Here is a 25923-nt window from a genome sequence, read left to right on the forward strand (position 1 = left end):
CCTTGGTGTCTGTAAAGAAACAGATGTTTGTATCTTTGGGGGATATAGGTTTGGGTCTTTAGTATTTTGTTGTTGTGCAGGCATCCTTGTCTGTCTGCATCCCTTAGGATGTCCCTTGTGTGTGTGCAGACTGAGACTGTGACTATTAGGAATCCTAAACAGAGGTGTATGTGCTGTTTCTGCCTTTAAATGCCTGTAAATGCTTATGTCACCATCTGTAAGGATGTGTGTGAATATTTGGGTGTGTCTGAGTAGAGGACATCAGGTTATATGTGGGTTTGGAGCTCTGTGAGTCTGTGCTGTCTTGAAACGGATGTGTGTACAAGTGTAGGAACAATTTTGTGTGGAGTGTTTACATCTGTAAATGAGGGCAATTATGGAAGAGATGATGTGTGTGACGGACTGGAGATGGGCTGACATGGTGTCTATAGGGCTGGATCTAGGTCTTAGTGTGCATATTTGTTTTTAGAAGAGGATGTATATTTACCCATGTCTCTTTAGGCTCAGTATGTGTCTAGAGAAGGGGGCCGTGGCTGTGTCTACCTATGTCTGTATGCTGTAGGGAGTTAGTCCCCGTAAGGCTCTGAGTTTGAGGGCTCTGCGTCTCTGTGTTGGGGAGCTACGTCTCCTATCTAAATGCTTGGGTCTTCCTGCCTTCCCTACCACTCTCATTATCAGTAGAACCCTAGAGAAGGTGGGATGGGCATTGGACAGTGTGGCTAAGCAAATCCTGAAGGGAAGGGGGATATCCCAAGCACTCTAGAGTATTCAGGGAAACTCCTCTTTCCTCCCTCTAGCACCCGCTCCCTCCCAGCCCAGTCCCATTGGGTCCTTAGGAGCTGGTGCACTCTCTGGTTGTTATGGTGCAGAGGTATCTGTGCAGGTGTGTGAGAGTATGTGTGGATGCCTGTGCCCGCGTAAGTGATGTTAACAGGTAGTCATTGCATCAGTATGTACACAATTGTACGAGGCACGGGATTGCATCAACAGAGTGTAATGTGTGACTTCACGTGGAACCCATCTCCGCAGATGGTAGGACCGTGGGTCCTTCTCGTACCCGTGAGTGGGGCTGTGTCTGAGGGCAGTGGGTGCCCCTCGGGGGAGGTGAGCTGCGTGGATGTGGGCCCGCAGCCAGTGCCTTTGTATGTCAGCGTGTCTCTCTATCAGCAGCTCTGAGTTTCTGTGTGTCTCTGTGCTTGTGTGTGCATGTCTCTGGGTCTCTGCCTCGTTTGTGTGTCTCGCTCTCCCTTGGCGGGGAGGGGGGGATTGGTCACGCATGACTCATCTTGAACCGAGCGGGGCTCCAGCGGCAGGGCGGCCGCCGCCGCAGCTGGAGGGGGAGGAGGACGGGGAGGAGGGGGAGGAGGAGGAGGAGGACTACCAGGAGGGGGAGGGGGAGGAGACGGAGGGGGCGGGGGCCTCTCCAAGTTTGTCAGGACCTTCTTCCGAGGCAGCGGCGGCGGCAGCCGGGGAGGCCAGGGCTGGGGCTGGGCCCGGGACAGCGGGGCAGGCGCCTCCGCTCTCCTCCCGCTCCTGCTGCAGGCTCTGCTCGCACTGCCGGGGGCCCCCTCGGCGCGGCCGTCCGCGCTGCGCCCCCGCTGAGCCCGCCGCTCTCCGGCCCATGTACTGGAAGCATGAGAACGCCGCCCCGGCGCTGCCCGAGGGCTGCCGGCTGCCGGCCGAGGGCGGCCCCGCCACCGACCAGGTGAGCTAGAGAGCGAGCGGCTGAGCGGCCGGGGCCGGGGCCGGGGCCGGGCAGAGGCCGAGACCGAGCCAGAGCGGCGGCGAGCGGCGGCAGCGAGGCGGGGTGCGGGGTGCGCCCGCGAGCGGGAGTGTGTGAGTGTGTGAGCGCGCGCGAGCGCAAGGGGTGGGGGGTCGCGGGAAGCGGGAACAAATTATGCAAATGTCGGAGGAATTTCTCAAAAAGCGATTTAGCAAAGACACAGGCGAATCAAGAGGAGGCGAGGCCGGTATTGTCCGTCTGAATAGGCGCTGATAGCGCCGATGCGCCGGGGGTTGTGCGGGCGCAGCGCTGAGAAGCCCGGCGCGGGGCCGGTCCCGGGAGAGCCGAGGGGCCGGACGGTGCTTCTTCCTTCTCGTGGACGCCTCTCTTTTCTCTCTTTGGTCCCGTTTCGCCCCCGGTCTCGCCCCCATTTCGCTCCGCGTTTCTCTCCGACGGGCCCTCGCAAGGCGCCCGTATCCGTGGCCGTGTCACCGCTGCAATTCCGCGGCGCGCGTCGGGCGGGCGGGCGGGCGGATGCTCCCGGCCCTCGGGGTTTTATTTTCCGCAACCAACCCCCATCTCCTTTTTATTTTCTTTCTTTCTCTCTTTTTTTTCCTTTTTGCATTTTGTGCCGAGAGGAGGAGAAGGGAGAGAGGAAAGGGGGGGGGGTGGAGAGAGAAAAAATTCGATTTTTAATTACTACCATTAAAAAATCAAATTTGCAATTCTTTGGGCGGCCTGATGGATCTCACTGATTGACAGTTGGAATTGACACTCTGGCTACCTCTTATCTTGGGCATTCACGACAATTTCTAATTGCAGGTAGTTTGTGTGTGTGCGCGTGTTTTTTTCCCCCCTCGGAGGCTTGGATTGCAAGGGAACTAAGCGATTACTTCAAGAGCCACGGGTTAAGTGCAGGGAGAGGGGGAGAGAGAGGGAAAAAATCCAATCCAAATTCAAATTGCTTCATTAGAGAGACACCGCTTTTGTAGGGAAGGGCTTTAAATGCCCACTACAAAGTTAGGACTCATTGTTCGGCGCCGGTTTATATAACAGGCGCGGGGAGGCGCTGGGCTCAGGCTGAGCGGAGCCAGTTCTGCAGCCGCCGCCGCCTGCGTTCCCTCCCCCCCCTCCCCCAGGTGATGGCCCAACCAGGGTCCGGCTGCAAAGCGACCACCCGCTGTCTCGAAGGGACCGCGCCGCCCGCCATGGTGAGTCCGTTCGGCTCTGCCTTTGGTCCCCGGTACCCCGGCGGCCCGGCCCTGGGGACCTGGCCCGGCTTTCCGGCCACATACCGCTCGCCCATGCGCTGGGTGACTCCAGGCAGGCGCCGCCCTTCTCGGAACCTCGGTTTTCCGGCCGGGAATGTGGCTTTTGACAGCTCGGAGCACCCAGGATGCGCGTGTTAAAAGTTGGGGCCATTCCTTCCTCTCCAATAGGCCCTTCCATTCCTATCCTCGAGCCTACCGCGCAGCGTCCCGGGGAGATTTCGTTGTCAATTTGTGCGCTCGGGCCCCAGATTTGTCTCCGAGGCAGTGGCAACTCTGGGTGCCCGGCTCAGCGCTCCCCTCTTGCTCTCTCCCCCACCGCAGGCTCAGTCTGATGCCGAGGCCCTGACGGGCGCTCTGGACAAAGACGAGGGTCGGGTCTCCCCGTGTACGCCGAGCACACCATCTGTCTGCTCGCCGCCCTCTGCCGCCTCCTCCGTGCCGTCTGCCGGCAAGAACATCTGCTCCAGCTGCGGCCTCGAGATCCTGGACCGGTATCTGCTCAAGGTGAGACAGGACCAGGTGTTGAGGCTGTGTTGGGGGCTGTGTGGGCTGCAGCCCAGTGGACTGCAGGGAAGCAACGCCGCCGCCAGGTCCACTTAATTCCGAATCCTGGTCAGCCGCTGCGGGATTGCGCGGCTTTGGGCAAGTCCCCAGGTACCGTCTGAGAAATGGGAAGTTTATTTCTATTTCCCTTAGCCTCAGTTTTACAGAAGAAAAGTAGGGGAGACAGAAGCACCTTCTGAGCTCCAGAGTCTCTGTCTGCAAATGGGGCCGGGAGGGCTTGGGGAAGAGCGTGAAAGAGGCCTGCGCTGAGCCGACCCCCCTCCCCGCCCCCTCCCCAGGTCAACAACCTCATCTGGCACGTGCGGTGCCTCGAGTGCTCCGTGTGTCGCACGTCGCTGAGGCAGCAGAACAGCTGCTACATCAAGAACAAGGAAATCTTCTGCAAGATGGACTACTTCAGGTAGGCTGCGGCCGCCCTGCCAGCAGTGTCGCCGTAGGCAGGCCCCGGTCACATACTGAGACCAACTTTGCGGCATGTGGTCTCCGGCTCCGGAACCCCGGCGTCCGGATTGCACTCCCGGCGCGCCATGCGGTCCCAGTCCGCCGGCTGTCGGCGTCGCGAACCCAAAGCTCCGGGCTGCGCGCTTGTGCCTGCGCTTGCATAGTCTTGGGCCCGCGATCCGCCTCCAGTACCCGCGGTCCACTGGGTTTCGGTCGTGTCTCTGGCTCCGTCTCGGGTCCTGCCTGAGTGTCAGGTTCCAGTACCGACCTCAAGCGCCTTGGTCGAGCTCTGACGATCCCTCACTTAGATCCCAGCTGCCTCTGGCTGCATTTCCAGTGTGCTCCTGCTCTGGGTTCCAACCCTACTTGGACTCCAGTGGTGCCAGGGTCTCTCCCGGGCCAGACCCCGAGCTGGACTCCGGACTCGTGCCCTGCCTCTGACCCGGGCTCTGCTCTGGATTCGGGTCTGGTCCAGTCCAAAGCACCGGTGCTGCATCCGTCTCAGATCCGACCCCAAGTCCAAGCCTCTTGTTGTAAGCCACAATCTCCGGCTCCGCCTCAACCCATACCCCGGAGTCGTGTCGCATTTCCAGGCTGGGGTCCTGCCCGTTCCAGTCCCAGCTGCGCCGTCGTTTCGAGCTCCGGCTTCGGCCTCTGCCGGGTTTAGGTTTTGACTTTGCGCCGCCGGGATCGGAAGGGGGAGAGTCGGGCGCGACAGCTCAGAGCCCTGAGTAGGATTGCCCTGGGCCGGACCGCGCTCTGCGCGCCGCACTGCGGCGTCCCGGCAGCTCTAGACAGCCGCCAGTTGTCCTCCCGCCGCGCCGCCGCGTCTCAGCCACCTGTCCCCGTCTTGCTTCTAGCCACGCGGCCTAAGCCTGATGCGGTCATGAGGTCTAGGTCACTGCAGGGTCAGGGGCGCCGCGGCCATCCGCCTGATTCCAGCGGGAAGCGGCCATCCGCCTGATTCCAGCGGGAAGCATGAACCAGGCCTGAGGCCCGGCCACCGGGCCTACGGAGTCCAAGAAGAATGGTGTGGAATTGGTTCCTGGGAGGGACGCCTGTTCTCAAGTGCTTTCTCAGGACGTGGAGAAAGTTACTCCCCCGTAACTACCCTCCAACCCACAGACATCTCCACTCTTGCCTGAGGACAGGTCATGGTTTTAGTCTTCCTGGGAAGACCCAGGTTCCAGAAGGAGCCTCTGAGTCAGGGAATGTGGTGGAAGCCTCCCACCCCCCCCCACCCCTCACCCCCCGTAGAGCCTCCCCGGGACCTGGAAAGAGAGGGCCTGTGTCTATGGGGAAGTTATCAGCATTTGGGGCTTGGATACGCTTAGGAAACCATGGGAAGCATGGTTAAAGAGGTGAGCTCTTCCTTTATGTGATGGGTGTAAAAAAGTGTGAAGCTGGGGTGAATGTGTGTGGGGTCCTCTACCAGGTGGCCTAGGACTCAGTGTTCGAGGACTGTACACGTGTCTCTATTGTCTGGGATCTGTGCTGTGGTGCTGGGAAACACGTCACTGAGCAGGGTCAGGGGTTTATGGACAGCATGTGTGTTTCTTCATGGACAAACAATTGTCTTGAGCTCACGTGTGTGTGTCTACATGTGAATGTTGAGGGGCGTGTGTGTATGTGTGTGTGTGTGTGTACAAGATGGTCAGGACAGGATTACATCTGGATGGGATCCGGATATGAGAGGGTGAGTTGGCATGCAGGGAGAATCTGAAGTCCTGTCATTTCCCACCCCCACCCTGTCCTCTGAGGGGGCCTTCCTGCTTAAGACCCTCCACCCAGGCACTGAGGGATGTGAGTGTGTATTTGTGGATGGGCACTGCTGTGTGTGTAGTCAGAAGGGGGTTATCATTGCATGGTGTGTAACCAGAGTGTGATGTCTCTTCCCACTGACCCATCTGACTGTTGCTTTGGCCAGTGCAGGAAATGGAGTTTGAACTCACTGTCACCCACTGCTCTAGGCCTGAATGTAGTTGGGGAGTGGGGTGGGGGGAAAGCAAGCCAGCTGCTGTTTCCGGGCTCCTTGGAGTCATCAGCTACTAGGGACAAGGCTCCAGTTTGGGGAACCCAACAGTATGGTGTCTGAGCCACCATTGTAGAGTAAGGCAGGGCAGGACCCCTCTCCTAGCTCTGCTGGTGACCATGGACCTGGCAGCCCTTCTCGCCACTTTCCCAAATTTCTTCCCTGCTTCTGCAGCCCCAGCTCATACCTATGGACTGAGCCTCCTCGGATGCTGTGTTTTACCAGACCATGAGTGACTAGTGAAAACTCTCATCCTGACTGCACTGTTCAGAGCCTCCACTGATTCTGGAGTCCCCCTTTCCACTGCAGTGGCATAGAGGGTAGGGTGCACAGCCACTGAGGGGAGAGGCAGGGGACTGAGTTCTCTCAGACCAATTGTGACCTTGGGCAAGTCATTGCATCTCTCTGCCCTTAGCTCTTCCTTTTCAGGGTTGTCTCCCTGAGCTGCCAAGGAGGCCACTGAAGGGGGGAAGTCTCCATAAATGTTCCTAAATGGCAGTTGTCAATTATCACCATTGGCAGGATGGATGCCAGGCACAAGCCTGTGATGGCATTTCCCCAGGCAGCTTGAGGAGCAGGGCCTGCCTGGAGGAATGGGACTGGGCCATTTCTAGTCTGCAAGTTCTGAGACCTAATCCTCTTCCAGTGACAAGAGGCTCCAAAGCAAAACTAAACCAGAATTTTGGTTAAGAAAATGGAGGCAATAAAAGCTCACATTCCCTGGGCTGAGGGTAGAATTGTGGCTGTTTGATCATTTCTCCCCTGCCAGGTCTTCCTGCAGGCACAACCCATCCCTGGCAGCCCCACCTGTAACAAAAATAATAAAACCCACAAAAAGGGAAAGAAGAAGCTGGCGGCGGAGCGCCAGGAGAGGACTATTGTCTGCATTGAGCAGCAGCCCAAGCTCTGGGTGGCTGCTGTGAGGAGCCTCTTCCTGGAGACAGCATGAATGGCAGTGTGTGTGGGAGGCAGAGTTCCCTCTCAAGAGCTGGGGCTCAGGGAGGGGTCATGCACTGAGATTCTCTAAGCCTCAGTTTTCTGAAGACCAGGTTCAAGGGTCTGGTGGGATGTGGATAGGTGTACTCTGACCAAAGAAAGGCCAAAATCTCCCAAGGAGGTGGAGGGAAGGGAGTGGCCAACGCCCTGTGGAGGGGCCACTTGGGGGTTCCATGGTCTTGTCCCCCAAAGAAGGGTTTCTCCTTGGTTCAATCCCTTATCTTGCCCCTCTTGGATACTGTCTTACAGATCCTTCTTCAGTCTCCATTGGCAGAGTTGGCTCAGGAAGTTAGAGGTTAGGAAGTGATGCCAAGTTAACCAGGGAGGGAGCCTGCAGAGAATGGGCGGAGTCAGGGAGGTCCAGTGTTGCTCCTGGCTCATTTGCATTGCTGGGAGGGGTTGATTTTCCATTGGCTGTGTGCCCTTGACCAGGCTGCTGGACTTCTTTTCCTCAGTTTCTCCAATTTACTCCCCAAACAGGGACCTCACCAGCCCTTCTGTATTCAGTCTGATTCCACTACCCCTGAGTTGTAGCAGAAAAAAAATACCACCAGGAAAATGTGATAGGTATTTTAATGTCTTTGCTTGTTACGACCATTTTTCTTTCAAGAGGTGAAGAAAATTCTGGGGGAAAAATAGCGTTCCTTTCTGGGGCATTCACATTTCCATTGCCTTCAGCAACCACAACTCCAGACAACTCCCCATATCTCCCTCCCATCTAACTACCTGCAGCTAGCTGCTGTTTCCCAAACAGGGCATGGCCTGATTAGACTTGCCCTCCTGGCTCTCTTAATCTCCTGGAGCATTGTGCCCATTGAATAGGTGGGGAGACTGATGTCCTGGGAAAGTGGAAAGTGATGTGCTCAGGGTCACACAGAGAGAGAAAGCACGGAAGAGGGGCTGGGCAGAGATAAGGACACCCATTATCAGATTCCATTCTCTAAGCCAGGAACTGTGCTAACCCTTCACCTGCTTTATCTTGTTTAATCCCCAGGTCCACCCTGTGAGTCTGATATTCTAATAATCCCCACATTATAGGAGGGGAAACTGGAGTGCTGAGAAAATTCTCATACAGCTAATAAGTGACAGAGCCTGGATAAGCCTCAGGGTTGCCTGACTCTACCATCCCTGCCCCTAAACACCCCCCATACTCTTGTTCTATAAGCTGGATATGTTAGCCACCCCTCTGTGCATCATGGGATGGGTGGAATGGCAAATTCCACTTTCTGCTGGTCCTAAGATTCCCTGCCCAGTTTGGTTGGCTTCACATAGGGAGCAGCCTCTGTGCGCTCTGCTGTGTGAGTTCTCCTCGGTGGCCCTGGGAGCATTAGGGCAGAAATGACCTCCTCAGAAGCCTGTGAGTGCAGCAACTTTGCCAAGTTCAGTTCACCGGGGTCCCTGGCCTTCTTGCCTTCTGACAAGAGAGTGGGAAGTAAAGAGTTAACTTCTTCCTCCAAGTGATTATGGAGGTGGGGGTTCAGAGAGTGCCCCCAGAGCTAAAGTTCCAGTTCTCCGCTTGGCCCACGAGACTCAGGGCAAGCCCCCAGCCTTCTCTGGCCTTCTGCTTGGTGCCCAAGCTCGTCTGCGGGCTCCAGCGGGAGAACCCCACCCCCTCCCCCGGAGCGAGGGTCCCAGGGGAGGCTCAGAGCCGGGAAGCGGCCCCCCACCGCGGCGGAGAGCAGCCCAGCGGCCGCCAGCTGTTGGGGGACAGATGTTGGGGGAGCGGAGCGGAGAACTCGGGGGAGGGGCCTCGGGCCGGGACCTCCGAGGCGCGGGTCCTTTTAACCTCTTAATTGCTGGTTCTGTTTTTTTCTGGCTTCTAAGGGTTTGCCTAGAAGGGAAGGAGCAGAGGGAATAGGAAGGGCTCCACCTTCACCCCCCGCCCTCTTGTTGCCTCATAGGACCTAAAGCCACCAAGCGAACTTCTTGAACCTGAAATAAGTGAACTCCAGTCTGAGTTGCCGCAGCTCAGCTCGCTAGCTTCGTAACTAACGTTGCCGTTCCCAGTCTGAACTTCGGTTTCCTCATGCGGAAAAGGGGCAGCTTAATAATGGGGAAAGGGGTCGTGGTGTGACCCTGAGGGGCTCTTTCGTTGAGACTCATTCATCCAACAAGTAATTACTAAGCGCCTGCTAGGTGTCCGGGGTAAGCAGGCTGGGAAAGCGAGCCTGAGCCGGTGGAGGGGCACCGCTCCCTCGCACGGCACGAGTACCCCGACATCTCTGCCCCGCCTGCTGGTGCGCGATGCCCACCCTATTCCTTCGTGCAGTTGCCAGGATGCGCAGCGTCTGTCAGACACTCCACCCCCACAGCGCCTCCGTCCCTGGCGCCTCTGACCACCGAGCGCCGAGATCCGGGGAGGGGCGCGCACGGCCCAGACCTCACAGCAAGGCTGAGCTGGCGGTAGGCGCGCCCCCTAGTCCCTTCGACGCTCCGGTGGCAGCGCCCGGACACCCCTTTCTTGAAGTTTCGTTGCTGTTTTCGACGCCGATTTCGTTGCTTCCGGAACCCAGTGGCTCGGGCCTCGCCGCCAGTCTAGGAAGGAGTCTGTCGGTTTGTCACACACTCGATCCGTGAGCCTCCTGGCGCCCTTAGTTCGTGCCGTTGACCCCTGCCCGGGGTGCGGGACATGGTGCAGGAGCGGCCCGCAGCGCACTCAAACCTGCATAATCACCCCCCTCCGCCCACACACCCCACCCCAAGGATCCAGTGCGAGGACGATTTCGTTGACTGGGCCGAGCCATGGGGAGCCTAGGGAGATCCTAGGACTAGCGACAGCTCCCGGCACTTGAGGTGACACACGGAGGGTGAGAAAGTTGCTGAGAGTTCACTCGTGGCGCCCGCCTCGGAGAAGGGGAATGGGGGGACCGGGACCTACCTGCGTAGGCGCAGAACGGACTCGGGCGTGGCGGACTCGTGGGACAGGGAGACCAGAGGTGCGCGAGGAGTCTCGGGCGCGTCCCTGGCCGAGGACAAGGAATCCCACAGAACCAAGCGCTACGATCCGCGACCGCACACTTCGGCGCAGCGCACCCACGGGCCCCGCGCAAGGAGACCACAGGCCCGAGACGTGGCCGCTCCTGCCTTCCTTCCTTCCCTGCTCGGGCTCTCCCCGGTCCCCGAGGACGCACTCCCCGCCTTCTCCAGGCGGTGGGCCCCTGGCCCTGCGGCCTGGAGTAGGGAGGCAGCGCGGTCGGACCAGCCCCCCTTGCTGTGCATCCACCCGAGATCTCAGCTCCCCTTATCTCCATTGAGGGTGCTCCGCAGGTTCTAGGCCCTTTTTTGCACCTCGGAGGGGACCTCAAACCCGGCCCCAAACTGTGTGGTCTCGGGCAAGTCACTTGCCGTCTCTGAACTTCCGATTCCACGTGTGAAAAATGGGTGCCACTGTCTCCACCTCACGGTGTTGCGACGAAAGAAGCCGAGGGGGTGCAGTGAAGGCGTGGCGCCCCAGGACCCCGGCCCGGCCCGCAGCAGGGCTCTGCGCGCGGCTGGCTGCAGCATAAATAATCATAAATAATCGAAGGCCAGACTCCCCACTGAGGCGAGAGTGCTTCCAATCCGGGAACCCGGGGTGTGTTCCACGGCGGAGGTAGGCTGGGATGGGCAAGAGCACTTTTCTCTGCGCTTTACTGTGGGATTGGGAACAGAGACCACGGGCTGTGCTGGGCTCTTCCGAGATCGGGAGCAGCCTCTGCCTAGCCGGGCGGTTGACCCGGCAGAGGCGCGCAGCACGGCCTCAGCGAACCGAGCACAGAGTCCCCTTGCTCTAATTGTGCGAGAGAGTGGCGTTGGGGCTGCGCCCGGGAACGGGGACTGGCTGTAGCTTCCGCGCTCCCGCACTCGGTTCAGCTGAATGCCGCGTTTTCATCCGTCAGATACTTGAATTTGCCGCTGGAACCAGAGCATTTTTGCTGGGCTGTTTCTTCCTTGCACACACAAGCGTTTCCAAATGCTCCTCCGGTTGGAAGGGTGCCGGCCCTGGGGACACAGAGGCAAATCTTTTTGCCTCCCCCCCCTCCACACACAAATGCCAAAGGTGGAAGGGGAGAGCCAAGGAACCAGACACGTACATATTGGTTGCACCAATGCTGAAAGGGTGGTACAGGGAGCTGTGGGACTCTGGGGGAAGGCTCCTACGGAGAGGGACAGCCTGTGCAAAGGCCTGGTAATGGGAAAGTGTTTCAGATGGGGCCATAAACAGCTAGGACTGGCCTTCCATTGTGGCTGACTAGGACGCATGTTTGGGAGTGGAGTGGGAGTTCTTGGAGAAGGTTAGGGAGGAGATGGGCCTGAACAGGATGTGGTCTGTTGGGTTTTGTAAACCCCAAGGGTCTTGGACCAGATCCGGAGGGTAGAGGAGCCACCAAAGGGTTGTAAGGAGGACAGGATTCTACGTGCATGCAGAAAACTGCTGTGACTGCGGTGTGGAAGATTAGTTGGGAGGGGTGAAACTGGAACAGGGAGGCCAAGGAAGAGACTGGCAGTGAGGGGTACATAAGGGACCCTGGCCTAGGAAGGCAGTGGAGATAAAGAGGAGGAGATGATCCCAGAGATACTTAGGAAACAGAACCAACAGTGCCTGATGATTGGCTGGATGTGGGGTTGATGGGGGTGGGGTGGGGGAGAGATGTATGATTTAGATTTCCAGGCTTGAGGGGCTGGATGGGTGTTGGCACCATTCCCTGAAATAGTGTGCACCAGAGGAAACTGAGGCTGAGAGGGTTGGGACAGAGTCACAGGTGAGTCATCCACTCAATGAACAAACCTTCCTTGGCTGACTTCTGGGACAGAGTGAACCAGACTCTGCTGCTTCCCTGACGGGGGCTCCCAGTCTGGTGTTGGAGGCAGCTGCACCCAAATAGCTACACTGCTAGACGGAGAGGGAGAAGGGAAAGAAGCAGAATTGAGGAGGGCTTACGGGGAAGGGGACATTTGATCTGTGCTTTTAATTTTAATTTTTGTCTTTTTAACATTTAGTATTAGAATGTCATAGGATCCAGAGTCTGGGACTAACTGGGTACTTAGTAGGCTGCAAAGCATTAAACAAATAGTAGTAGTTATTGCTGTTGTCATCTGTTCAGCTCAGGGCATGGAAAATGAGAACTCAGAAGAGTTAAACGATTTGCTCAGGGTCACAAAGCCAGTAAATGCATACCTGTCTATTCTTCCAAGAAACTCTGGGCTTCTGTAGAGCTGGGGATATAGCGTGTCTTCATCTCTGGAGTTGGACTGGCTCAGGTTGCTATCCTTGCGAGTTGTGTGATCTCGTGCAAGTTACTTTACCTCTCTGGTTTCCATTTTCCTCACCTGCTAATTGAGGATTAGTTGGGATAATGAACATAAAAACACTCAGGGTCTTGCTCTGCAAGTGGTAAGTGCTAAAAAAATTTGCCTTTTATTCCTATTAGTACATATTACTAATGCTTATGATGTATTTTAATTAAAAAATAATATAATGTGTAAATGTAAGTGATCATCGTGGAAAATGTGAAAAACTCAGAAAAGCACCAAGAAAGTAAACATCATCCACCAGTTCACTTTCTAGGTGGGACTTGGCTGTAGAGGGGTGGTGCATCCAAACAAAGGGTGATGCATGAGGGAAGGATCACTGAGGGTCGGAGAGGGGAGGGATGGCCTGTCTGAATCTGGCCACCCCTGCCCCTGCCCCCTTGACCTGCAGCCGATTCGGGACCAAGTGCGCCCGGTGCGGCCGACAGATCTACGCCAGCGACTGGGTGCGTCGGGCGCGCGGCAACGCCTATCACCTAGCCTGCTTCGCCTGCTTCTCCTGCAAGCGCCAGCTGTCCACGGGCGAAGAGTTCGGCCTGGTGGAGGAGAAGGTGCTGTGCCGCATCCACTACGACACCATGATCGAGAACCTCAAGAGGGCCGCCGAGAACGGTAAACCCGCCCCACCCAGAACCTCTGCTCTTGGCCCTTTCCCACCCCACCCCTGCACCCCAGGAACCGCCCACACTTCTCTAGCGATGGGGCTGCGCACGGAGCATGCGCTTCTGGCTCCACCATTTGCTTGGGAGTCAAGTCACACTGCAACTATGAGTCAAGTCTCTGCAACTGTTTCCTTATCTGTAAAATGGGCTAATGATAGGACACCTTCTCAAAGACGGAGGAGCTGATGTGATGTACATCCAGGAGGCACTCAGTGAACCCTAGAGATGATTCTCGTACTGAGGCAGCCTACTCCACCTTCAGCCAGCTCTCATTGGCTTGGGTTCATCCCCTCTAGCTGCCTGGAAACAAGCTTGGGCCAGTCCCGGAGAGATGTTGTAGCTGCCATTCTCCCAACTCCTATCCTAACAGCTCCAAGACAGAGGTTTGGGGGTGGGAGTTTCATCCTGGACTAGGGTCTCTAACTGTAAGGGGAAAGGGCCCTGTCTCTCTGAGCATTAGTCCCCCTATCTGTGCAAGATGGGTACTGGACTAGAAGGATCCCTAAATTTCTTCTGGCTCTGATACTGTGATTCCCCAAGATACACAGGCTCAGGGACAGGGTCCAGGTCTTCCAGGGATCCTGAGGGCTGAGTCACAGGTGGGTCAGGGGCTGAAGGAGAGGAGTAGAGACTGGGCTGTGAGCAGAGGCAGGGACCCTTTCCATAATTCCCCTGTCAGGGTCTGTGGAAGCTGCTAACTTCTTTGTAACATGGATTATTTTATGGACTTTTTTTAGTCCTAGGAAGTAGGTGGTGTATCCCCATTTTACAGGCGAGGACACAGGCAGAGGTTATCTGCAGTACCTGACCTGCCAAAGGTTACATACTAGTAGGTCTGCCTGACTCCAAAGCCTGAGCTCTTAACCCCCATACCACACCATACCACCTCATCCCTAAGCTCCAGGGCCCCTTTATCATAAAGCTGGGGAGGCTGCTGGTATGTGGCTGCCTCTGTGAGTTTCATTTCCCATCTAAAAAACAGGCATGCCAACTCTTATCCTGCCTGCTTTCCTAGGGAACATTAATACCACAAAGTGTCTGCCCCATCCCCAGTTCCTTTGGGGAGGGGTATAGACCGTCTGCCTCAATTTCTAGGCCCAAGCCTGGGAACTAGTCAGGGACCACTAGAGTGATCCTGGCCATGGCCACATCAAAGCCATCACTTTCTCTTGCCAGGATCACAGCTAAGTGGGCCTAAGTGGATAGCTAGTGAACTTGGGGTGCTATGAAGTTATTTGCAGTGGTGGGCAAGTCAGTAGTAGAGCTGGGATGGAAAGCCAGGAGTCAGAGCTCAACCCACACTGTGGTCCATCAGTGACCACAGGATCCTTCCACACCTGGAACAACCAGGACCACCCGTAGTCACAGCCTTGCCAATTACAACCTTGTTCTCACAGCCATGCCCGACTCCAGACTCCTACCATGCAGGAGAACTTGAAGACTTAGGGCCTCAGATCTCCCTTACTGACCAGCCCTCATTGTCCACTACTGTTTTTGTTTTTGAACATGATACACAAACACACACATGTTCATTGTAGAAAAATTGGAAAAGATGGTTAAGCAAAAAGAAAAAAATAAAGATCGCTCTAAATGCCACCTCCCCTCATATTTTAGTGTATATCTTTCCAGATTTTTTCTGTGTATGCGTATTTGAATTTTATTTTTTTCTTTAACACAGTTTTTTTCCTAATTAAATAAGTTACTATAAATTGTGACCAGTGGTTATCTCTGAGTGGTGGAATTACTGGTGATTTTTATTTTCTTCTTTGTGTTTATGGGAATTTTCTGAGTTTTTGATATGGAGCATGTTTCTTTTTTCTGTAGTCAGAAAAATAAAGTATTAAAAAAAGGGAATATATTTAGTGATTTAGTATGATTGTAAAAATATCATAAGTGAGAACAGAATATCTAACATATACTTCCAGTTAACAAAATTAAACCTTAGAGAAGTAAGGTGACATATGATGGTTTTAAAAACCTCAAAAGTTACAGGAATATTGAAAGTGTCTGTAATCGCACTCCTTGGAGGTAAACCACTGCTAACACCTTCGTATATATCCTTCCAATCTTTTTTCTTCCACTCGTTTTTTATAAAATGGGGATCACAGTTCTGTAACCTGCTTGCTTCCATCTCCACCAGCTTTTGGTTTGCCCCAGTTTAGCTAGGGGGGAGCCCAGTTTGGGGCGTTTGGGTCAGCCAGCTTTCAGATCCTAGTCGAAAGGTCTGGGGCAGGGGCTTTCTTCTCTCTGAGACTCAGTTTCCTCTGCTCTGAAGTAGGGATAATGCCACCTCTCCTTATCAGCACCGCACTCTCCCGAGTGAGCCACCGGCCGGCCCGCCACCTCTCCTTAGGGCTGTGAGACGGACGAAAGAGAAGTGTCAAATAGCAAGTGGACGCTCAGAAGCAGAAACCCTTTCCCCAAAGACTGAGCTCAGGGACTAGGACCCTGGGATCCCCGCTCCCAGCCAACTCTGCTCCTGACCCTTCCAGGGACAAGCTCCCCCACCCACGTCCTTTCCAGGCTACCACTAGAAGACATGGGGACGCGTGATCAGCCGCTTCTGTCGCCCTCAGGGAACGGCCTCACGCTGGAAGGGGCAGTGCCCTCGGAACAGGACAGTCAGCCTAAGCCGGCCAAGCGCGCGCGGACGTCATTCACCGCCGAACAGTTGCAGGTACCCGGGCTGGCCAGGCGTGGCCGGGGCGCGGGCGGGGCCTCGGGGTGGGCGGGGCTGAGAGGGTCTCCTGGCCCCGCCCCCTCGGTCCGGACGCGCGGGTGGCGGGGAGGGGCTGTAGCTGCCTGGGGCGTGGCATCCAAGCCGGAGCCTCGGATTGGGCCGGGGTCTCGGAGACCTCCGCGCGTTCGTGCCTCACCGCCCTCCTGCGCCCCGCAGGTTATGCAGGCGCAGTTCGCGCAGGACAACAACCCGGACGCACAGACGCTGCAGAAGCTGGCGGACATGACGGGCCTCAGCCGGAGGGTCATCCAGGTGGGGCCGGGGGGCGGGACCTTCGGACCCGGGGCGGGGCTAGGGGCCTGGGGGCGGGCCCTCGAGCGTGTAGCTAGGCTCGCGAGCCCGCGTCGGGGACGCACGTGGCCGCCCTTCAGGAGGCCGTCCCGCACGAGGCAGTCCCGCTGGGGTCCCCTGGCGGCGCGTGCGACCCTTTTCCGCGAGGCTGAGGCTGCTGAGGCTGTCGTTCCAGGTGTGGTTTCAAAACTGCCGGGCGCGTCATAAAAAGCACACACCGCAGCACCCAGTGCCGCCCTCGGGGGCGCCCCCGTCCCGCCTCCCCTCCGCCCTGTCCGACGACATCCACTACTCCCCATTCAGCAGCCCCGAGCGGGCGCGCATGGTCACCCTGCACGGCTACATTGAGAGTAAGTGACCGCGACACGGAGGCCGCCGAGGAGCGCGCGTGGGCAGCAGAGGCGTGGGGAGACCTTGCAGAGCCTCGTGGGTGAAGATGTGGGCCCCGCAGTCAGTCGGACTTAAGGTTGGGGGAGGGGGTAAATTCCCCCTCTCTGCCTCAGTGGGATGGGACCTTTAGTAGAGGTAAGCAATTCAGCCATTCAAAAAATACTTTCCAAGCACCCACTCTGTGCCAGAGCCTGGGGACTAGGGAGAGGACAAGATGGGCAAGGTCCCGGCCCTGTGGAGCCTGCGTTCTGGTGGGCACGACAGCATGGAACAATGATCAGACAGATGAGCCTGTAGTTTTAATTGCGATGATTAGGAATCATCTGTAGGAAAGGGGCTGGATGGGAGTGTCTGGAGATGCTGGGGGCGGGGGTTGGGGGTGGGGGTGGGAACAGCCTCTGAGCAAGCTGAGACCGGAAAGATGGGTAGGCACAGGGAGAGGGGGAACCGAGTGGGGGTAGGAGCTGACCCAGAAAGCATCGTGTCCTGGGCGCGTTTGGTGGAGCAGAAGGCCAATGTAGCGGGAGCACACAGGACTGTGAGGCCTTGGGCGAACCGCCTACCCTCATTGAGCCTCGATTTCCTCATCTGTAGACTGAGGTATTAATAATGCCTGCCTCGCAGTGATGTGAGAATCTGTTCATGCACTGAGTAAGTGTATTTGGAGTGCCTTCTGTGTTCTTATCACTGGGTTACAACAGTGAACACAATGGACCAAAGCTGCTGTGCTCCTGGGGCTCATATTCCAGAGTGGGAGATGGGTGAAGAGGCAATAAATCAGTAAAAGAGGGAGGGCAGCCATGGCAGTGGGCAATGAGCGCTATGGGGGAGATGCAGGGGAAGGTCATTGTGAAGTGAACTCCAGCAGGAACCTGGAGGAGTGAGGGAGTAGCCTCGTGGGTTTCTGGAGTATGAGCATTCAGTGAATCTGCTACTGAGCAGGTGCTTATCACAAATTTTCTTTCCCTTTGCGGGTGTTTCCATCAGTTGTTTCCTCAAAGCTAGGCATGACCCTTCTCCCTCCCCCCCAAAATAGAAGTGGATACAACACACACACACACACACACACACACACACACACACACACACACACACACACACACACACACACACACACACACACACACACACACTCCCTTCTCTTGCTCCAAGTAAGGTCAGAGAGAGAACTGCGGCTCACTGAGGACTGTGTCATGATCTCATGGAATAGATGGGGAAACAAAAGACCCATTGTAAGTTAGTGGGACTCAGTATTCTTTAATGATTGAGTGTGGGCGTTGGTGTCAGACTGTGGGGCTCCAAATCCCACTCCTGCCACTTACTAGCTGTGTGACACTGGGCAGGTTTCTTAGCTTCCCTGAAAACCAGTTCCCTCATGTGTAAAAAAGAGGACAATAAGAGTACATATTTCAGAGCGGTGTTATGAGCATCAGATGAATTAGTTGATTGGAAGTCTTCAACATTTAGTACGTGCTGGATAAGTATTAGTTGCTCTTGTGCTGTTGGTAGTGGTTTTGGTTGGCAAGACTAGAAGTGCAGAGTCCTGTCTACTGTACCAGGCTGCCATTTGGAAACCAGGTTTCTTTTTACTGTTCCATTTCTTAATCATCTGCTCAGTAGGAGGGACTTTTCTCCCTTTCAGAGCCCATTAAGCACCTGTTAAAGGCTCCAAGAACCAGGAGCTCTATAGGCACCAGCTAATACTTGGTGTGGAGTCAGTAATGGATCTAGGTGAGCTCCTTGGAAGTGGGGCCATTGCTTTCAGAGTCCCTGCCAGGACTCTCTCCGCACATTCCGTTGACCAAGCCTAGATCTGCCTTTGGTGCCTAGAGAAGGGGCTGAGGTGCCCCTTCATCCTCCGCTTGAAATGGAACCCAGCTTGGGTCAGAAGATGTTGAGGGTGGACACCTGCCACCTCTTGCTGCATGACTGAAAGTCACCCTAGCATTTGTTTTATAATTAACTAAAGTCTTGGAGTCCCGAATTTTCTGAAGCCTCGGAGCTAGGAAGCTTGTGAAAGTGTTAGAACCAGACCCCAGAAAAATGAACTTTTGTTTTGCAGTTAACTACAGGCACAGGATCCTGAGTTTCCTGGAGCCTTAGAGCTTGGAATCTGATAAAAGCTTTGGAACCAAACCCCAGAAATATGCACAGACATACATACTTTTCCAAATAATTAAAGGCTGTTCATGGACCCCTTGAACACTCCAGCTTAATAACCCCAGATTTAATACAACAGCTTTACTCTACAGATGAGAGAACTGTGGCTCAGAGAGGCATAGTGACTTGTCCAAAGTTACATATCAATTGTAAGTCTGTGTACAGGGTGCTTTCCCCTGTGACCGAAGAGGATGAAGTCTAGAGACTGGCAATGGACTTCTCCACTGTAGTGGTAAACAGGCATGAGAGATTTAGATCAGACACAAGATGGACTTTCCCAACAGTTTTATATGCTAGAATAGGGTACAGAAATTCATTCAACAAATAAAGAATACCTACTAGATGCCATGCCTGATTCTAGGTACTAGAAATCCACCCAGATCTAGAATATAAAAAACAGACAAAAATTCCTGCTCTTATGAAGCTTGAACTCTAGATGGCAAAGACAGATAATTCCAAATAAACCATAAAAATATACAGTAGGCCAGGATGTTGGTGTTGGGTTGCGATTGTAAATAGGATGGTGACATGAGTGTAGAGTCCTCTAGGAGGATGGGGTACAGCCTTACTTGCAAGAGGTGTTCAATACATATTTATTTAGGAGTGTTTGTTTATCAGTGAGCTAGACAGTTATACCTTGCCATTATATAGCACTTTATAGATTATAAAGACCATCACATACAGCATTGCAACTAACCCTATTGAAATCTCGCTCAGGGCCACCCAGGTGGTGTCAGAGATGAAACTGGTCTCACAGCTCCCACCTGCAAAGCATGGGGCAGGTGGGATCCTGCATGGAGCCTGAGGAATGGGCTCCAAGGCATCCTCTCATCCACAGGTCAGGTTCAGTGCGGGCAGGTGCACTGCCGGCTGCCTTACACCGCGCCCCCCGTCCACCTCAAAGCCGATATGGATGGGCCACTCTCCAACCGGGGTGAGAAGGTAAATGGAGCTAGGGTGGTCTGGTGGATCAGAGCCATCCTGCTGGGGATGGATTTCTGGCAGCATTCCCCGTCACTGAGCAGGCACCATGCTGCTTTGTGGCAAACCCTCTCTGCCCAACCCACTCAGGCCCCCACTGTGTCCCCAGGGCAGTCACTCGAGCAGCTGCCAGTATATTCCATGTGTACACTGCTCCAAAGGCTTCCTTGCAGCCCTCAGCAATAGTTTGGCCTTCCCTTTTTCAGATTTGTGAGTTTACTTTACTCAAGCTTTGACATTCCAGGGAGGGCTTATATCATACATCACCTGCCTCCCGTCATCTCACTGGTTCCTCCTCCTCCTTTTCATTCCTGTCTATTGGGAGTTAATATCCTGAGCTAGTGGACCTTAGGGATAGCAAACCAGCAAGTGGCCTTGGTCAACTTTGTGGAACCAGGATCTCTGGTTGTCTCAGACATTAGGACCGAACATCCAGAAGGGTGCTAAGACATCACCCAGCCCAGTGGCTTGAAGTCTTTATTTTTCAAGTCCTAGAACCCATTGTCTAATCTTTTCCATAATGCAGATGAATGTGGATGGAGCAGCTCTGGGTGAAACCATGGGGTGGGTAGGGGCCTCACCTCCCTCTTGGCTCTGAGACCCTCACAGTTAGCATTGAAAGCCACTGCTTGAAGACAGCCCCTCATTTTAGAAATGAGGAAATTGAGGCCAGTTAGCTCAAGGTCACAGGCTGGATGAGAACCTGTGCATTAATTCATTCACTTATTTGTTTAACTGGGGAGACATTTCCTATGTACTGACTGTGCCCAGCAGCCCTGAGTCCATTGCCAGGAGCACAGAGATGCATTAAGTCTGGTCCCTAAACTTGAGGAGGCCACAGTCTGGAGGGGGAGACAGAGCCCAGCAGTTACAACACAGTGTGATCAAGCTGCTATCGTGGAAGCCATGGGAGCTGGGGAGGGGGTGCACAGGAGAGATGCAGGGATAACTTCCTAGAGGAGGGCAACCTCTAGCCCAGGCTAAGAGCTGAATCGCAGCTCATCAGGGAACCCTAAGCCATCCAGTGTTGCTGGCACACAGGCTTGGGAGGAAGAGTGATGAGAAGTGGGGGTCTCAGGGGGTGCTGCCAGGTGGAAGAGTCTGGACTTTATCCTGGGGCAGTGGGGGGCCCTGAAAGGCCTGTTGCAGAAACATTACATAGCAGTCCTCAGAGAGTTTGGGTTGGAGGTCGTGTAGGCAAGGCAAGGCACCCTGAGAATGGGTGTGGTGGGCAGGGAGAGAAGGTCAGTGCTTTAGAGCTGGAGGCAAAGGCCCTCCCATCCGGCAGATCCCAGTCTTGGCCATGCCTCAGAATCACCTGGGCAACTTGTAAAGTTACGTAGACTCCTAAGCCTCGCCCTCAGAGTCTGACAGATAGGTTTGGGGTGGGGTGCAGGGATCTGTGTGTATAATACCCAGTTTGTGTGATTCTGATGGGCAGCCAGGGGTAGGGACCACTCCTCCAGGATGGTCCTTCTGGTCCCATCTCCTGATTGAGCACCTACTGTGTGCTGGGCTGCCTATGTACTGGGCACCATGGGGGGATGTGTATGGTGCAGATGTACAGATAGCCTAGTTGGGCAGATACATTCATAAAAAAATGGTAGTACTCAAAGCAGAATCCTGCAGAATCTGGTGGTGGTTGAACACACCCCAGGAAGAACCCCTCTGAGAATGTCATATTCACAGCCAGGGCTGCTGTTTGTTGAGCTCCTCCTGTGTTCAAGGCAGGTGCTTTACACACATTGTCTGGTTGACATCTCCCAGCCACTTTGTGGGTGTGAGGGTGGCTTTCCTCATTGTAAAGATAAGGAAACTGAGGCTCAGAGAGGTGACACAACTTGTCCAAGGATACAGAGTCTATCAGACTCTGAAGTCCATGCAGTTTAGTAATTGCTTCCTTTTGTGCAGCACTTTACAGTTTACACAGTGCTCTCCCTATCTTCATCCTTCACAGCCTCCCTGGGAGGATGACATTGTTTTGTTTTGTTTTGTTTGTTTATGGTGGCTGGCTGGTACAGAGATGTGAACTGAATCCTCGACCTTGGTGTTACACCACCATGTTCTGGGGGGATGATTATGATGACCACCATTTCATATCAGTAGAAACTGAGGCTGACAGAGCAGTAGCACATCCAGGGTTCCACAGTGAGTGTGGGCAGAGCTGGCCTTGATCCTAGGACCACCTGCCTTGGAGCTGCCCCTTTCCTGTGAGAGGGGTTTGAGGGGACCGTGGGGTGTTCAGGGTGGGGAGCTGATGGGGGCTACATAACAAAGGGCCTGGATTGTCGAGCGAATGGCTCGGGTGTTATATGTAGGGCAGATATGGGCTTTAGAAGTATGTGGGGCCTGGCTTAGCACTTGCAGGGGACCCCTTGTCTCTCGGTTGCCCAGCTAAGCTTGTGGTTATATCTGGTCTAGCCTGAAGGATGAGCCAGGCTGGGGTCTGACAGCTTTGGCTGTAAAAGGTTTCTGGCCCCTGGGTGTGGCTGCTGAGCAAGTCCTCTCTTGCTGGGCTGTGTTCCTAGCTTTGCAGCCAGAAGTTCTGCATTAAAATGTCTCTCTCTCCTTCATGACCTTCTGCCCTCTCACCGTCAGGCCTTCCGCTGCAGTTCCTGGGAAACTTTCCTGCCCACATTTTGTCAAACCCATGGGTCCTGGTGGGCTGTAGGGTGCGGGCTGTGTGTGGTCAGCATGGTCAGCACAGGACCATATGGGCTTTCTCCCAAGTCCCCCCAGGCTTGAGCCAACCTAGCTGTGAGGAGACACAGTGTCCCCCTTGGGCTGGCCCCTGAACCCATTCGTCTAGATCAGCACTGGCCTGTCCAGGAGAGCAGTGCTTTGAGCATTCTTGGGGTGCATCCTCTGCCTGTACTGCATTATCATTTGGCCACACATGCCTGTGGATAGTTCTACAACCACATTTCTTCCTGGTTGTGTCCCCTGATCCCACAACTTCAGTGCTTGGAAGGTTCTTAGAAATCAGGGCTAAGCTGTCATTAATCAGATAGAGAGACTGAGGACCATGGAGGGGAAGGTCTTACTGGGGTCATCCATCTCAAGAGAGCTTCTCTTAATAAGAACCCCAAGCCCAGCATCCTGGAGGTCACAGGGGAGTGGTGCCCATTTGGGTGAGGAAGGCAGTGTGAGCTCTGTCAGCTCTTCCCTGCGAGACCTGGGAACACATTTAGCTCCTCTGAGCCTCAGTTTCTGCAGCCATAAAATGGGGATAATGATAGTTGCCACCACTTAGGGTTGTTGCGGAGAGTAAATGCAATGATGTGTGTAAGAGCCTAACACATGCCTGGCATGCAGGAAGCACCCCATAGTGCTGGTTATTATTATCATTACTGTTATGGAGACCATCGTCATCACTTTCCTCCATCACCTCCTCATGGTAACCAATTATGGGCAAGTAACATTCCTGATCAGAAAAGGGAACAGCCATGTGGCTGTGCTGACCAGACGTCCCTGGACCAGTTTAGACCTCCTCCTCACACTTTACTGAGAAAAGGCACATCCCATTGACCAGCCAGCCCATAACCCTTGACCTGCACTTCAGGAACTGGCTGTGTGGCAGCCATGGGATGTCAGCCGGATGCTTCAGGTGGAAGAGGGAGGGGGCGTGTGGGAGCCACGTGCATGCGTGCCTCTTGCGTGTGAAGATGAAGTGCATGAGAAGTGCTTAGTCTGTTCCCTGGTGGGTAGTAAGCAGTCAGAGGCCACAGACATGGCCTTGGAGAGGTGGAGGTGATGTGGTCTAGTAAAGAGACGTTGCTCGTTGCTCAGGAGCCATGCCTGGCCTCTGATGCTGGTCCACTCTTCCTAGCTGTGCGATCGTGTGCTTCCTGATTTCCATCTCTCCGAGCCTCAGCACCCTCCCTGTAAAGTGGAAATAATGGTGGGACTCCCTCACGGGGTGAGGGGCAGCCTCTGTGAAAGGATGCATGGAAGGCATAGGGGACAGTGTCCAGTAGACTTTAGCTGCTGCTTCTGTGTCTCATTGAATCCTCCGGATTCTGAGAGAGAGGTTTTGTCCTCCCATTTTGCAGATGAGGAAACAGGCTCAGAGAGGTGAAGTGAGTTCCCCAAGGTCCCACAGCAAGTAAGTTGACAGAGCCAGGATTTAAGCCCAGATCTGGGCCCTGAGCCCACCCTTGTTCTCTGTGCCTTCAAGGTCCTCTGGGGGGCTGCCGAGTGGAGCAGATCCCCAGCTTAGCCACCCCCCATGTCCTCCTCTTGCAGGTCATCCTTTTTCAGTACTAACGCTGCCGGCACTTCCGCATCTGTCCGTGGGCACCCCACAGCTGCCCCTCAGCCGCTGAGATCCAGTGTCCAAGCTGTGGCCAGGGATCCAACCGCCTCCGCATCCACCCCCATCTACCATCATGCCCGCCACCAGCTGGGCCCCGTAGGCCTGGCCTTTCCCTCTCCTGCTGCGAGCCAGAACCCACCAGGAGCATCACAGAATCCTCCTCTTGGAAGGCAGAACTCCCTGAAATTTGGAATCAGGGTGAAAACAACAGCCTGTTTTTTCCATTTAAACAGGAGTCCTCTTCAACTTAAGCTGATTACAATAGCAAAAGGCAGAATTGAATTGTGCGATGCCAGCAGCCTTCTAATTTACAGGTTTTCTCTCCCCCCACATTGGCCTTTATTTACTACTTCCTTGGATCCATCTCTGAATTCTGAATAACCGACAACCCCCAGTGTTATCCACTCTGTTGCTTTTGTCTGGAAAACTCTACAGTGTTTGTGGGATGTCCCCAAAGGAAAGCTATGTTCTATAATTTTATCATTTCCATCTGTCTGGTTATGTCAAGTTAATTCAGAAAGAGAAGAGACACTGACCAACCCTGAGAGGCCCAATAGGGCAGAGATGGAGGCCTGCCCAGACCAAGAGGCAGGGGGATAGGTGGGGGATGGGGGTGCACAAAGTCCTTCATTGGTTTGGAGGTGCAAAAGAGGGACGTAGCATGCTGGACTGGAAGGGGCACTAGCCATTTTAAAGAGAGGAAAGAGAAAACTGGGGATGGGGGGCAGACCCTACCTCCACCTAATTATTTGGCATATGCAGGAAATGTAGCAGAGATGGTATTGATCTGTGTGATGACACTTCTGAATGTTTGGGCAGGTTAGAGTTGGGGATGCTTGTTGGCTACTTGTTGACCCCTGGTAGGGGTGCCTGGGTCAGGTCTCTGGGGGGACCACTCATAGAGGGCCAGGGAATAGAGCCCAGTGAAATGGCAGTCAGAACGTTAACTGGATCCATCTCTGAATAGAGAAGGGGTACTTGTTGCCTAGATGAGTGTGCCAACTCAGGACTCCAGCTGGCACCTCTGGGCTTCCCCACCAACCCTGCCCAGAGCCAGCCCCACCCACTCCTGAGAACAGAGGACAGACACAGCTGTGCTCACATCCACCCCATCCTGCTGCAACTCTTCCACCCAAAACAAAAGGGCTTGGGCTACACATGACCATGACTTATGTTTTCAAGGGACGCCCATTGTCCTGTAATTCTAGAACTACTTGGTGTCCTGATGCATTTCCCGCTAGAGGCTGCTAGTAAGCATGTTTTAGCCCAAGTTGTCCTTCCTGCTGTGGTTAACCTGATGTGTTGCTTTTGGAAGGAGACTCTAGGGCAGGGAAAGTGAGTTCATGGTACATATGCTGCTGCTGTCCCTGTTTTAACCCATGGTAGACATTGCTAATCAATTGCAGCACTCTCACTGAGTCTGGATGAGGTTTCAGAATTCAAATGCTTGAAGTTGGCACTTAAAATGAAAAACTATATGCCATTGCTCTGCGACCTGGAGGAGAGCTAGGCATGGGTGTGGCTTAAGAAGGGAACCTGCTTTCTCTCCCTTCCAAAGATGGTTAGAGCTGACTAAGGGTAAAGAGAAGGCACCACTGAAAATGTGGGGAGTACAGCTCAGTTCAGAACTCATCCATTGGTAACTTGTGCCCCGCCCAGTGCTGGGCACTGACATCAACAGGAGTGACTTGGGCGCCATCCCTGGCCTCAGAGAGCTCAAAGATTTCCTTTGATTTTTGCTTCTGATGATCAAAGCCCCAATGACAACCATGTGGTAAGTGGCCAGCGGAGACCCGCCCTGGGTCACCCAGTACCCACTCTGCCTTGAGCCTCCCCCCAGGGTCTATTCCTTGCGTGGAACACATAGCATGTTACAGTTCAAACATGTCTCCACTACCCTGTTAAGAGCAGCCTGGGAATGTACAAGCTGTCAAGACTATTTATTTAAATACAAAACAAAGGGGAAAACACACACATGGAAAAAACTTGTAAGCACTTTTTTGTAAAACCAATGTCTGTTTTGTTACATACCTTTCATGTTGTGCTTTGTAAATGTCTTATTTGT

At 54.4% G+C, this 25923-nt stretch overlaps 1 protein-coding gene across 3 annotated transcripts; it reads left to right on the top strand.

Annotated features, from left to right (window-relative positions):
* Positions 1-1621: 1621 nt before the first annotated feature.
* LHX6 (LIM homeobox 6) lies at positions 1622-23868 on the top strand. Of its 3 annotated transcripts, XM_063082384.1 has the most exons (10): positions 1622-1705; positions 2863-2934; positions 3316-3498; positions 3837-3958; positions 12711-12931; positions 15558-15658; positions 15878-15973; positions 16188-16362; positions 19401-19504; positions 23789-23809. In XM_063082384.1, exons 1-10 carry the CDS (start codon positions 1622-1624, stop codon positions 23807-23809), a joined length of 1179 nt encoding a protein of 392 aa, XP_062938454.1. The 3 variants fall into 3 exon arrangements, with proteins under 3 accessions (XP_062938454.1, XP_062938455.1, XP_062938456.1); XM_063082385.1 differs by lacking the exon at positions 19401-19504 and having other exon boundaries at positions 23789-23868; XM_063082386.1 differs by lacking the exons at positions 1622-1705; positions 19401-19504 and adding an exon at positions 2005-2055 and having other exon boundaries at positions 23789-23868.
* The last annotated feature ends 2055 nt before the right edge of the window (positions 23869-25923 follow it).

Source organism: Cynocephalus volans, chromosome 17 (assembly GCF_027409185.1).
Source record: "Cynocephalus volans isolate mCynVol1 chromosome 17, mCynVol1.pri, whole genome shotgun sequence".
Taxonomy (NCBI): Eukaryota; Metazoa; Chordata; class Mammalia; order Dermoptera; family Cynocephalidae; genus Cynocephalus; species Cynocephalus volans.

Coding starts and splice junctions, on each gene's coding strand:
- LHX6 (XM_063082384.1), top strand. CDS start 1,622: ATGTACTGGAAGCATGAGAACGCCGCCCCGGCGCTGCCCGAGGGCTGC. Junction 3,959..12,710: donor TGCAAGATGGACTACTTCAG/GTAGGCTGCGGC, acceptor CTTGACCTGCAG/CCGATTCGGGACCAAGTGCG. Junction 19,505..23,788: donor TCTCCAACCGGGGTGAGAAG/GTAAATGGAGCT, acceptor CTCCTCTTGCAG/GTCATCCTTTTTCAGTACTA.